Raw genomic sequence first — 14,368 nt, 5'->3', positions numbered from 1 at the left:
CTGAAACAACCAACCCAAAAAAGTTGTCATATTTGGTATTGTCGTGTCCTCTCTATAATAATACAGCTTTATAAAACTACCACATGATCTAACCTGTCAGATGAACACTGTAAATAACAAAAAATAAAAACTGTACCAAAACAGCTATATTTTGTTACCTTGCCTCACAAAAAGTGTAATATAGAGCAACCAAAAATCATATGTACCCTAAAATAGTACCAACAATACTGCCATCCTATCCCGTAGTTTCCAAAATGGGGTCTTTTTTGGAGTTTCTACTCTAGGGGTGCATCAGGGGGTATTCAAATGTGACATGGCAACTTAAAATTATCCCAGTGAAATCTGCCCTCCAAAAATGATATGGCGTTCCTTTCCTTCTGCTCCCTGCCGCGTGCCTGTATAGCAGTTTACGACCACATATGGGGTGTTTCTGTAAACTACAGAATCAGGGCAATAAATATTGAGCTTTGTTTGGCTGTTAACCCTTGCTTTGTTACTGGAAAAAATTGATTAAAATGGAAAATCTGCCAAAAAAGTAAAATTCTGAAATTTCATCTACATATTCCTTTAATTCTTGTGGAACAACTAAAAGGTTGACAACGTTTGTAAAATCAGTTTTGAATACCTTGAGGGGTTGTAGTTTCTAAAATGGGGTGATTTATGGGTGGTTTCTAATATGTAAGCCCCACAAAGTGACTTCATAACTGAACTGGTCCTGAAAAAAGTGGGTTTTGGAAATTTTCTTAAAAATGTTACGTTTTTCTTCTAAACTTCTAAGCCTTCTAAGGCTACTTTCACACTGGCGTTTTGTCTTTCCATTTGTGAGATCCGCTCAGGGCTCTCACAAGCGGTCTAAAACGGATCAGTTTTCCCGTAATGCATTCTAAATGGAAAAGGATCCGCTCGGAATGCGTCAGTTTGCCTCTGTTCCGTCTCCATTCCGCTCAGGACACTGCCTGCGGCGTTGTGGTGTCCGTCTGACGAAACTGAGCCAAACTGATCCGTTCTGACACACAATGTAAGTCAATGGGGACGGATCTGTTTTCTATGACACAATCTGGCACAATAGAAAACGGATCCGTCCTCCATTGACTTTCAATGGTGTTCAAGACAAATCCGTCTTGCCTATGTTAAGGATAATACAAACAAATCCGTTCTGAACAGATGCAGACATTTGTATTATCTGAACGGATCCGTCTGTGCAGATCCATGACGGATCCGCACCAAACGCGAATGTGAAAGTAGCCTAACGTCCCCAAAAAATAAAATGTCATTTTCAAAATGATCCAAACATGAAGTAGACATATGGGGAATGTAAAGTAATAACAATTTTTGGAGGTATTACTATCTATTATGAAAGTAGAGAAATCAAAATTTTGAAATTTCTCCACATTTTTGGTAAATTTTGTATTTTTTTTTTAAACAAAAATTTTGGACTCAATTTTGCCACTGTCATGAAGTACAATATGTGACGAGAAACCAATCTCAGAATGGCCTGGATAAGTAAAAGCGTTTTAAAGTTATTACCACATAAAGTGACACATGTCAGATTAGCAAAATTAGGCTGCGTCCTGAAGGTAAAAAATGGCTGTGTCCTGAAGAGGTTAAAGGGGTTGTATGGGCTTTCAATAATGATGACCTTTCCTCAGGATAGGTCATCAATATCTGATCGGTGGGGCTCCGACACCCTGCACCCCCGGCGATCAGCTGTATGAGGGGATGGCTCGCGCAATGTGCATGTGCCGTCTCCCGTCTCTCTTTCTGCTCGCTGCTGCTTTGCTATAGACAGCAGCAGCAGGAAGAGATAAAGGAGACGGCACATGCACATTGCGCGAGCCATCTCCTCATACAGCTGATCGATGGAGGTGTCGGGTGTCGGACTCCTGCTGATCTGAGGATAAGTCATCAATATTAAAAGGCCTGGACAATCCCTTTAACTGTAAAAAAGGAGAGCAGTCAAAGCCCCTAGAGGTCTGAAGATACAGACCAGTGTAAAGTTGGAGAGACTGCACAAGTGACCAGATGCTGAGATGGGGATACTCTGCCACAAACCCTAGATCACCAGCCTTCTGAGAGAGAGACAGATAGATCAGGCCTTTCCTCAGCACAGAACCTTCTCCTACCAGAGAGGAGACAGGAGGAGCCCTCCCTATGCCTCACATGTATTGTTTTGCACCCAAATTCTTCTAGTAAAGAAGCACACTGGTTGACTGCAGACCCTGACTCTCCCCTCCGGAGAGCAGCAACATGTGGTGACACCTATACGCTGTACGGGGGACCCAGCGTAGCTTAGAGGCCACTTCAAATCCGGCTACTGCACGCCCTGGGAAATCAATGGACGTCCAATGCGCCAAGCTGCTGGAAACAGTGGGATTGAGAAGGTTGTGGCCTGGGGCAAGAAGATGGCGAAGGAGGAGCTGGAGGACCCTTCTAGTACATTTACCATCATGATGGCTCACCTTCCTTTCCCAGAAGTTGACATAGGTAAGAAATAACTGATGTCATATCCCATGAGCCCGGGAACAGAAGCGCTGATTTCTGTAAAGATGCAACACATTATTTAAGCACAGTTCAAAACTATATAAAACACTAAACAACTGTCCCAAAAGTTTACTATTTTCATTTAGATTTTGGGTTATTGTGGGTCTTTTTTCTTCTATACATATCACTTTCAAAATGCTGCTGGTTGCCCTTGGAAACAGACAACAGATAGGCTCCACCCCACTGACAGCCATGTGACCTATTTGCATAGCTCTGAATAACTGTCATGTATGCCCCCATAATGCACTGCTCTCTGGTAACAGGAAAGCAGCAGAATTGTATGTTAGCTTTAGACCTGAATGGAGAAGAAAACGTTTTGTAACTCCAAATCAAATCAGTACAAATGAAAGAAAGTGTTTCCATCATAAGGGCTCATGCACACAAACGTATTTTCTTTCCGTGTCCATTCCATTTTTTTTGCAGACCATATGCGAAACCATTCATGTCAATAAGTCCGTAAAAAAAACGGAAGTGACTCTGTGTGCATTCCGTTTCCCTATGTCTATATGTCCATATGTCCGCTCCGCAAAAAAATAGAACATGTTCTGTTATTGTCCGCATTACGGACAAGGATAGGACTGTTCTATCAGGGGCCAGCTGTTCCGTTCCGCAAAATAAGGATTGCACACGGACGTCTTCAGTATTTTTTTGTGGATCCGTTTTTCGTGGACTGCAAAATAAATACGGCCGTGTGCATGAGCCCTTATAAGGTCTGTTCACATTTAAAAAGTGGTTTTCCTTTAATTCCTCAAATTTGAAACCATCATTTTCCCAATACATGGCCTCTCTTAAAAAAGCAGATAAACCGTATTGTTATTGAACTTTATTACTATAATCAATAGCCAGTCACCCAGCGGCCGCCATCTTACCTGAATATACCTTAAAAGTGAGAACATATTTGTCATCCTCTGATACAACATCACATTCAGTCACTGATAAACTGAAGATGAGAATTTCCATGTTCCTTATGTTGTGCTGCAAAATAATAACCAGAAATAAAACCGAGATATTTATGTTATTTGTCCCTCTCCGGGATGCGAGAAATACTCATCTATACTTGCCCTGGGGGATCCCACAATTTTTTTGACTAATTTTAAAAGATCAGACCCCGTCTGGCTGTAAGGCAACTGGTTAAAGCAGGAGCCCTCCCCCACTTCTCCGAGTCCTGCCTCAGCTGTCAATCAGATCTCAGTAGAACAGATACAATAACTCTAGAATAATACTATACGGTCAGTAGGGTGCCTCAATAAACAATACTGTCAACAGAGTGCCTCCAATAAACAATACTGTCAGCAGAGTACCCCCTTAAACATTACTATCAACAGAGTGCCTTCAATAAACAATACTGTGAGCAGAGTGCCCCAATAAACAGTATCATCAGCAGAGTGCCCCCAATAAACAATACTGTCAGCAGAGTGTCTCCATTAAACATTACTATCAACAGAGTGCCTTCAATAAACAATACTGTCAGCAGAGTGCCCCCATTAAACAATACTGTCAGCAGAGTGCCCTCCAATAAATAATACTGTCAGCAGAGTGCCCCCAATACACAATACTGTCAGCAGAGTGCCCCCCAATAAACAATACTGTCAGCAGAGTGCCCCCCAATAAACAATACTGTCAGCAGAGTGCCTCCAATAAATAATACTGTCAGCAGAGTGCCCCCAATACACAATACTGTCAGCAGAGTGCCCCCATTAAACAATACTGTCAGCAGAGTGCCCTCCAATAAATAATACTGTCAGCAGAGTGCCCCCAATACACAATACTGTCAGCAGAGTGCCCCCCAATACACAATACTGTCAGCAGAGTGCCCCCCAATAAACAATACTGTCAGCAGAGTGCCTCCAATAAACAATACTGTCAGCAGAGTGCCCCCAATAAACAATACTGTCAGCAGAGTGCCCCCCAATAAACAATACTGTCAGCAGAGTGCCCTCCAATAAATAATACTGTCAGCAGAGTGCCTCCAATAAACAATACTGTCAGCAGAGTGCCCCCAATAAACAATACTGTCAGCAGAGTGCCCCCCAATAAACAATACTGTCAGCAGAGTGCCCTCCAATAAATAATACTGTCAGCAGAGTGCCTCCAATAAACAATACTGTCAGCAGAGTGCCCCCAATAAACAATACTGTCAGCAGAGTGCCCCCCAATAAACAATACTGTCAGCAGAGTGCCCTCCAATAAATAATACTGTCAGCAGAGTGCCCCCAATAAACAATACTGTCAGCAGAGTGCCCCCAATAAACAATACTGTCAGCAGAGTGCCCCCAATAAACAATACTGTCAGCAGAGTGCCCCCCAATAAACAATACTGTCAGCAGAGTGCCCCCAATAAACAATACTGTCAGCAGAGTGCCCCCCAATAAACAATACTGTCAGCAGAGTGCCCCCAATAAACAATACTGCCTGCAAAGTGCCTAAATAAACAATACTGTCAGTACAGTGCCCCTAATAAACAGTATCATGAGCAGAGTGCCCCCAATAAACAATACTATCAGTAGAGTGCCTCAATAAACAGTACTATCAGTAGAGTGCCTCTACATTGCTGGCGCAGTACTTCTGACAAACACCAGCAGTGCACCTCCAAAACATATTGCCAGCAAAGTGTTCCAGGTACACAATATCAGCAGTGTTCTCAATATACAATACTGCCAGCAGAGGGCTCCCTCACAACAGCGCCAGTACAGCCTACATTCAGGCAGCCATTAAAATCTATGATGACATTTTGCCTTCAGCTGCCATTACAGCAGTCCCTGTCAGAGCTCCCTGGGCCTCTGTCCCTAGTAACCAATCACAGAGCAGCTTCCATGTCTTCAGGGAAGTTTAGGAAATGAATGCTGAGCTCTGATTGGTTGCTGGGGGAACATAGCCAGTGTTAGTCACTGAGGCCTATTACGTTTGCTTCCTCTCCAGCCTTCTCCGTCATCCAGCTGTGTTGCTCCTTGGATTTCGCACAGTCACGATGTATGTTCAGTGCAAGGAAGTCGACCGATTTCTGAAAGAAAAGGCGAATGAAAATGTAATAGCTAAACAAAGATGATCCAAATGTATGACTTTCAGTTAAATCTGTGGTTAAAAATGCAGAACTTAGGCTTCGTTCACATCTCCGTTCAGCCTTTCCGTTCTCCTGCTCTGTTTAGGAGTAGGGGAACGGAAAGGACGGAGAAGGCACATAACTGAGCCCTTAGGACCCTTTAGACTATAATGGGATCCGTTAGGTTTCCGCTCAGAAGATGATTTTGGAGCGGAGACAAAAGTTGTGCGCACAGGACTTTTGTCTCCGCTTCAAAATCATCTTCTGAGCGGAAACATAACGGACCCCATTATAGTCTATGGGGTCCTAAGGGCTCAGTTTGGCTCAGTTATGTGCCTTCTCCGTCCTTTCCGTTCCCCTACTCCTAAACAGAGCAGGAGAACGGAAAGGCTGAACGGCGATGTGAACGAAGCCTTATCCTGACCCATCCCAATGCAAAAAACAAAACATCTTTACCAGGAAATTCCCTCGAAGTGACAGACAGGTGTCCAGGAGGGACGGGGCCAAGGCAATGGAGATCTGTCCACCTGAAAGGACAAATGCAAGGAGTATAGAGAGACATCATTATTACTATATATAACTAATTTGCGTATCTCTTTTATTATGATCATCAGTGACCACAGCACTGAGGGGGTTAAAGGGGTTGCCCCACAAAAATATTCTACAGTTTTCAAACCAGCACCTGGATCTGAGCACTTTTGTAATTGCATGTAATAAAAAAATGTATTATAGCCCCTGAAATTCATCTGTATAGCGCCACCTGCTGTTTAATTTTGATCTATTTTCTCTGTTCTGCTCTGTTCCCTCCTTCAACTACCACTAGTTGCAGCAGAAAGGACACACTCCTGAGAAAGGCCCCCCCCCCCCAGGCTGACAGCTTGAAATAAATCTAGCAGTACAATGAATGAGGAGATCTCTGGACCCATGTGAGGTACAGCGCTGGTTCTAGCTTTGTTAGAAAAAAATTGTCATGTACTATATAATGTCAGATTTTTTTTCACATGCTGTGCGCATCGGGCCACCCGCAGGGCTATTGTCCCACACTCATAAGATCATATGAGTGCGGGACAATAGTCCTGCGGGCGGCCCGATGCGCACAGCATCATAATAACCAATGATGCTGTGCGCTCCTGTGCGCACAATGTATGCTGCTCCGGGACATATGGCCCGTTCTTGGACCGTATGTCTCGGAGGGCATACGGTCGTGTGCATGAGCCCTTACTCATACTTGCCAATTCTTGTGAAATGCCCAGGATACCTGTCTATGTTTACAGGGGCTAAGGGGTGCACCGCCAATGAGGCGAGGTGAGGCACCAGGTAGGGGGAAGAGGGGGTCAGTGGAAGGGCCATGAGCAATGTACGCTTCCATTGTGGAAACGCTCATCTCTACATATTCAACTCCATCGCTGTACTCAGGACAGTAATACAGTTCAATGGTGCGACAGGGCACGGGAGCGATGTCTTCCTGGCCCACCGTTTCCTCTAATCTAGTTCCTGTAGCCTATCAGAGGCCGGTGTCATTTTCGTGCTGCCTGAGCCGGGCTGCATAGAGCTCAGGGCACAGACTAGAAGAGGTCTGTGTCTTGCACTGCACCGCTGACAGCAGAAGGTAAGTATTTAATGGTGTTGGGCCACAATGGGGTGGGGGTCATTATTTTAGAACTGGAGAAAGCACTATGGAGAAATTATGGCTAAAAAAAGGAGTATTTTTGTACTGGCACACATTATAAGGGGCCACTATCCGGAAATTCATTGTACTGGGGGCACTAAAAAGGGGTAGTTTTTTGTACTGACACACGTTATAAGGGAGCATTTTTGGACTGGCACATAAGGGGTCATTTTTTGTACTGGCGCACATTTTAAGGTGGCCACTATGGGGACATTTGTTCTACATGGGGCACTAAAAGGGTGGTTTTTTTTGTACTGACTGGCACATGTTATAAGGGAGTATTTTTTGTACTGGCATACATTGCAAGGGGGAATTATTTTACTGACAAACATTATAAGGGGTCATTATTACTTCTGGGGCAAAATGAGGGGCATTATCACTAATGGGTGCACTGTTTCCACATAGCGCACTCTGGCAGTGAATTACTGCTATTGGTGGGACTTTTGGGAGGACTGTTCATTGGGAGGCACCCTGGCATGGTGTCAGCTTAGCACAATTTTGGAGGACACTATGTTTACAGCAATAAGTTTCAGGGACACTATTTGCTGTGAGCAGTTGTTTTTCAGGGCACTATCTGTCTGGTGCTAGTATTTTCAGAGGGACTGTTTCTACAGTATAGTATAGGGGAGAAAAGTGGGCACAGTATTAGAGGTGTCAGGATGGGGTGTTCAAAAGTTGGGGAGGAGGATGGAAAAGTAGGAAACTAAGATGTCTGTTTGTAAAACTCTGCAGAGAGAAGAGATGGCTGAAAGAAATCATCATGGCGGTCTGGTGTGAATGGAGATGATAAAGAAAGAGAACATCTACATCAGAGGAGCTGAAGCGCTGTATTAGGGCCCAATCAGACGGCAAAATTGCAGAACGCTGCGGACCCATTCATTTCAGTGGGGCCGCAAAAGATGTGGACAACACAACGTGTGCTATCCGCATCCGTGGTTCCGTTCCGCGGCTCAGCGGAAAGGATAGAGCATGTCCTATTCTCGTCCGCCATGTGCGGTCTGCAAATTGCGGAACGCACACGGCCGGTATCCGTGTTTTGTGGATCCACCAGACACTTCGGCTGTCTGACGGAGCCTTTACGCTGTATGTTTTGTAGCGCTGTATGTAATGTTTTCCAAAAATGTCTTTAACAAAAGGGCTGGAGGGAAGGGGTTAGGTTATGAAATTCCACCAATTGGCGCCATTACAGTCTTCACCCTTTAGGCAGCAGAAAATCTAGGTTCCCCCCTGCAGGAGAGGGGGGGGGGCTCTGGTCTGGGGTCAGTAAAAGGGCTGGTGTGAGGCAGTGGCGTAGCTAGAAATGACTGGGCCCCACAGCAAATTTTTGAATGGGGCCCCCCTCCCCCAGTAATTTTTTCGCAACCCCTTCCTTTCATGCCGCCCCCATTCCTGTGGCTAGTAAAGGTCGCACTCTCAGACCAGGCCCGGCAGCTGTTCCATCCGTTTTCTACACTGTCTATACTGGCACTGTATATAATTTCATTGTGTAATACTGTTGAGGGGACCCTGACCAAATCTTTTAATCCTCCTCCTCCTGGATGGGCCCCTTCTGGGTCAGGGCCCCAAAGCAGCCGCTTCCCCGACTTCCCCTATAGCTACGCCCCTGGTCTGAGGTCTGTATACAGCAGGTTCTTGGTCTAGGGTCTGTATACAGGGAGGTCCTGGGCTGGGGCCCATATCAAGGGTTACACTGGGGTCTGTGTAAAGTGGGGTCTGGTCTGGGGTCTGTATACAGCAGGTTCTTGGTCTAGGGTCTGTATACAGGGAGGTCCTGGTCTAGGGTCTGTATACAGGGAGGTTCTGGGCTGGGGCCCGTATAAAGGGTTACACTGGGGTCTGTATAAAGTGGGGTCTGGTCTAGGGTCTGTATACAGGAAGGTTCTGGGCTGGGGCCCGTATAAAGGGTTACACTGGGGTCTGTATAAAGTGGGGTCTGGTCTAGGGTCTGTATACAGGGAGGTTCTGGGCTGGGGCCCGTATAAAGGGTTACACTGGGGTCTGTGTAAAGTGGGGTCAGGTCTAGGGTCTGTATACAGCAGGTTCTGGTCTAGGGTCTGTATACAGGGAGGTTCTGGGCTGGGGCCCGTATAAAGGGTTACACTGGGGTCTGTATAAAGTGGGGTCTGGTCTAGGGTCTGTATACAGGAAGGTTCTGGGCTGGGGCCCGTATAAAGGGTTACACTGGGGTCTGTATAAAGTGGGGTCTGGTCTAGGGTCTGTATACAGGGAGGTTCTGGGCTGGGGCCCGTATAAAGGGTTACACTGGGGTCTGTATAAAGTGGGGTCAGGTCTAGGGTCTGTATACAGCAGGTTCTGGTCTAGGGTCTGTATACAGGGAGGTTCTGGGCTGGGGCCCGTATAAAGGGTTACACTGGGGTCTGTATAAAGTGGGGTCTGCTGTATAAAGGGACAGTCTGATATCTGTATTTCTATTTAGATATCTGTATGAATTCTGGGGAGTACTAAAGGGGGCCATATGTGACATTTGTGATACAAATGCTGTAGGTTAAGGGTGTGTCCTATAGAAATGGGGGGGGGGGGCTGTTTTGTTTTCATTTTCAGAATTTCCTTGATGTCCCTTTCTAAAAGTGTGAGTAGTCCATGTTTTTTTACGAAGGCTGCAAGTAAGGAATCCAGAGCTACCTTAGGCCTCGTGCACACGACCGTATGTATTTTGCGGTCTGTCAAAAATGGATCTGCAAAAAATACGGATGATGTCCGTGTACTTTTCGTATTTTGCGGAATGGAACAGCTGGTCTCTAATAGAACAGTCCTAACCTTGTCCGTAATGCGGACAATAATAGGACATCTTCTATATTTTTTTGCGGAACGGACATACGGAATGCAGACGGAGTAACTTCCGTTCTTTTTGCGGACCCATTGAAATCAATAGTTTCATATATGGTCCGCAGAAAAAAACAAACGGACACGTAAAGAAAATATGTTAGGCCTTATGACTACAAGACGTGTCCAAGGTTATAGACATCTTGTGTGTGATTTATGGTATGAATACGTTATACCTTTACAGTATATGCTCAGAGGGTATACCAAATATATGGGGCTAAAAATATGAACAGACGGCTGTTAGGACACACTGTATACTCCACAGTGACGCCAACACCGGGAGATTACGCTGCTGGGCCTGGAGATGACCAGCAGGGGGCTCCCTATTCTCTGCTTGCTAACAGCTTAGGCAGGGAGCTGATTCTCCTTAAAGAGACCAGCCCTGTCTGGAAATTTACTGGAAGTACTCCCTTGTATGGAGACTTATTGGCAATGGTTGATGGCGGGGATGCCCAACCTGCAACCCTCCAGCTGTTGCAAAACTACAACTCAGGGCCGGTTCCAGGTTCATGTGGGCCCTTGGGCGATAAATCTTAGTGGGCCCCCTTGTGGCATTTGTCAAATGTCATTACGGCATCTGAGAGTGTTAAAAAACTGAAGCGTGGGCTTCCTTCTCAGACGCGCCTTCCCCCAGCGGAGATCAGGGAAACCACCCTGTTCTAAAAATGAGCCGCAGCCTGTACTAGGCTTCCACGCTCATTGTTAGGGTCCATTCACACATCCGTTGTTTCTTTCCTGATCTGTTCCGTTTTTTGCGGAACAGATCTGGACCCATTCATTTTCAATGGGTCCTGAAAAAAATCGGAGAGCACAATGTCAGATTTTTTTTCAGGACCCATTGAAAATGAATGGGTTCAGATCTGGTCCAGATCTGTTCCGCAAAAAACGGAACAGATCAGGAAAGAAACAACGGACGTGTGAATGGACCCTTAGTATATCCCAGTACAGGCCACTAGGTGGCAGCACTGAACTGTGGGATAGTGATTTCTATAGAGAATAATTGCAATCTGATGAAAAGTAATTTAAAAAAAGTTAATATATTTTTTTTTAGATTAAAAAAACTTATAATGTTAAATCACCCTACTTTCCCTAAAAATGAACAAAAAACAAAAAAAGAATAAAATGATGTGCATCGTCACGTGCGAAAACACCCATACTATTCAAATATAAAAAAAAGTTAGCCCATATGGTAAAGGATGTAATGGAAAAAAATAAAAAAAAAGGCTGATTTGCTGTTTTTTCATCACTTTATCTCCCAAGAAAATTGAATAAAGAGTGATCAAGTCATACACACCCCAAAATGATATTGTCAAAAAAGACAGATATCCCTGAAATAAGCCCCCACACATCTCTGTAGACATAACTATAAAATAAGTTATGGGGGTCACCGGAGAGCAGGGGCTCTGTTAGGGTTGCCACTTTTACCAACAAAAAATAATAGTTACACAACTTAAAAAGGTTGGTGTCTATATTTAGCCTCGATTTTTGAAATGATTATGCTGGGATTCAAACTCACAGACTTCTACATTAACCTCTTAAGGACATAGGGCGTACAGGTACGCCCTTGTGCCCTGGTACTTAAGGACACAGGGCGTACATGTACGCCCTGTGTATTTCTGATCACTGCCGTGCGGCTGGCAGTGATCGGAACCCGGTGCCTGCTCAAATCATTGAGCAGGCACCTAGGCTAAATGCGCCGGGGGGTCCCGTGACCCCCCCCATGTCAGCGATCGCGGCAAACCGCAGGTCAATTCAGACCTGCGGTTTGCTGCGATTTCTGCAGTTTCTGATCCCCGCGGTCCCTGACCGCGGGGATCAGAAACTTTAGTATGCCGAAAATATATCTGTATCCCCCCCCCCCCCTGCACCCCTTAGTGATTTTTGCCGGGTGGGAGGTGCAGGGGGAGGTTTGCGGGCGGTGCGGGAGGCGGGCGGTGCGGCAGGCGGGATCGCGATCCCCCGCCCGCCTCCCATTGCGTAATCGTTGGCGTCTAGTGGGCATACCAGGGTGCCAGCACATTGCTGGCACCCTGGTATAAACGGCTGACATCGGTGATGCGATGTCAGCCGTTTAACCCTTTCCATACAGCGGTCCGTACGGACCGCTGTATGGAAAAGGTTAACAGCGCAGGGAGCTCCCTCCCTCTCCCATCGGGGGGCTGCTGTGCCTTTGCAGCCCCTCCGAATGGAGAGGGAGAGAGCCCCCAGACAGCCCCCCAAGCCCCGTCCTTACCCTTCCCCGTCTGCGCAGTTCTGACCATAACTGAGCAGACAGGGAAGGTTCCCATGGCAACAGGACGCCTTCTCAGGCGTCCTGCTGTCCATGGTGCTGAACAGATCTGTGCTGAAAGGCATAGATCTGTTCAGACAAAGTGTAAAATACAGTACAGTACTATATATTGTACTGTACTGTATTATACAGACATCAGACCCACTGGATCTTCAAGAACCAAGTGGGTCTGGGTCAAAAAGAAAGTGAAAAAAAGTAAAAATCAAAAAACACATTTATCACTGATTAAAAATAAAAAAAATGAAATTCCCTACACATGTTTGGTATCGTCGCGTCCGTAACGACCTGATCTATAAAACGGTCATGTTACTTTACCCAAACGGTGAACGACATAAAAATAAAAAATTTAAAACTATGATGAAATTGAAATTTTGCCCACCTTACTTCCCCAAAAAGTTAATAAAAGTGATCAAAAAAGTTGTATGTACTCCAAAATTGTAACAATCAAACCGTCATCTCATCCCGCAAAAATCATACCCTACCCAAGATAATCGCCCCAAAACTGAAAAAACTATGGCTCTTAGACTATGGAAACACTAAAACATGATTTTTTTTGTTTCAAAAATGAAATCATTGTGTAAAACTTACATAAATAAAAAAAAGTATACATATTGGGTATCGCCGCGTCCGTATCAACCGGCTCTATAAAAATATCACATGACCTAACCCCTCAGGTGACCACCGTAAAAAAAAAAAAAGAAACGGTGTAAAAAAAGCAATTTTTTGTCATCTTACTTCACAAAAAGTGTAACAGCAAGCGATCAAAAAGTCATATGCACCCCAAAATAGTGCCAATAAAACCGTAATCTCATCCCGCAAAAAATGAGACCCTACTTGAGATAATCGCCCAAAAACTAAAAAAACTATGGCTCTTAGACTATGGAGACACTAAAACTTTTTTTTGTTTTAAAAATTAATTCATTGTGTAAAACTTACATAAATAAAAAAAATTGTATACATATTAGGTATCGCCGCGTCCATGACAACCTGCTCTATAAAATTACCACATGATCTAACCTGTCAGATGAATGTTGTAAATAACAAAAAAAAAACGGTGCCAAAAAAGCTATTTCTTGTTACCTTGCCGCACAAAAAGTGTAATATAGAGCAACCAAAAATCATATGTACCCTAAACTAGTACCAACAAAACTGCCACCTTATCCCGTAGTTTCTAAAATGGGGTCACTTTTTTGGAGTTTCTACTCTAGGGGTGCATCAGGGGGGCTTCAAATGGGACATGGTGTCAATAAAACCAGTCCAGCAAAATCTGCCTTCCAAAAACCGTATGGCATTCCTTTCCTTCTGCGCCCTGCCGTGTGCCCGTACAGCAGTTTACGACCACATATGGGGTGTTTCTGTAAACTACAGAATCAGGGCCATAAATAATGAGTTTTGTTTGGCTGTTAACCCTTGCTTTGTAACTGGAAAAAAAATATTAAAATGGAAAATCTGCCAAAAAAGTGAAATTTTGAAATTGTATCTCTATTTTCCATTAAATCTTGTGCAACACCTAAAGGGTTAACAAACTTTGTAAAATCAGTTTTGAATACCTTGAGGGGTGTAGTTTCTTAGATGGGGTAACTTTTATGGAGTTTCTACTCTAGGGGTGCATCAGGGGGGCTTCAAATGGGACATGGTGTCAATAAAACCAGTCCAGCAAAATCTGCCTTCCAAAAACCGTATGGCATTCCTTTCCTTCTGCGCCCTGTCGTGTGCCCGTACAGCAGTTTACGACCACATATGGGGTGTTTCTGTAAACTACAGAATCAGGGCCATAAATAATGAGTTTTGTTTGGCTGTTAACCCTTGCTTTGTAACTGGAAAAAAAATATTAAAATGGAAAATCTGCCAAAAAAGTGAAATTTTGAAATTGTATCTCTATTTTCCATTAAATCTTGTGCAACACCTAAAGGGTTAACAAACTTTGTAAAATCAGTTTTGAATACCTTGAGGGGTGTAGTTTCTTAGATGGGGTCACTTTTTT

At 44.5% G+C, this 14,368-nt stretch overlaps 1 protein-coding gene across 1 annotated transcript in view; it reads right to left on the bottom strand.

Moving 5' to 3' along the window:
* The window catches only part of LOC122944682, a 101,416-nt gene that overhangs the window by 84,234 nt on the left and 2,814 nt on the right, over window positions 1-14,368 (bottom strand). Inside the window, 3 exon segments of the mRNA XM_044303228.1 lie at window positions 3,421-3,516; window positions 5,444-5,542; window positions 6,038-6,108. Of these exon segments, the coding sequence (XP_044159163.1) occupies window positions 3,421-3,516; window positions 5,444-5,542; window positions 6,038-6,108 (266 nt within the window).

The sequence above is a fragment of the Bufo gargarizans genome, chromosome 8 (assembly GCF_014858855.1).
Source record: "Bufo gargarizans isolate SCDJY-AF-19 chromosome 8, ASM1485885v1, whole genome shotgun sequence".
Taxonomy (NCBI): Eukaryota; Metazoa; Chordata; class Amphibia; order Anura; family Bufonidae; genus Bufo; species Bufo gargarizans.
This window is presented reverse-complemented; position numbering and strand designations above follow the sequence as displayed.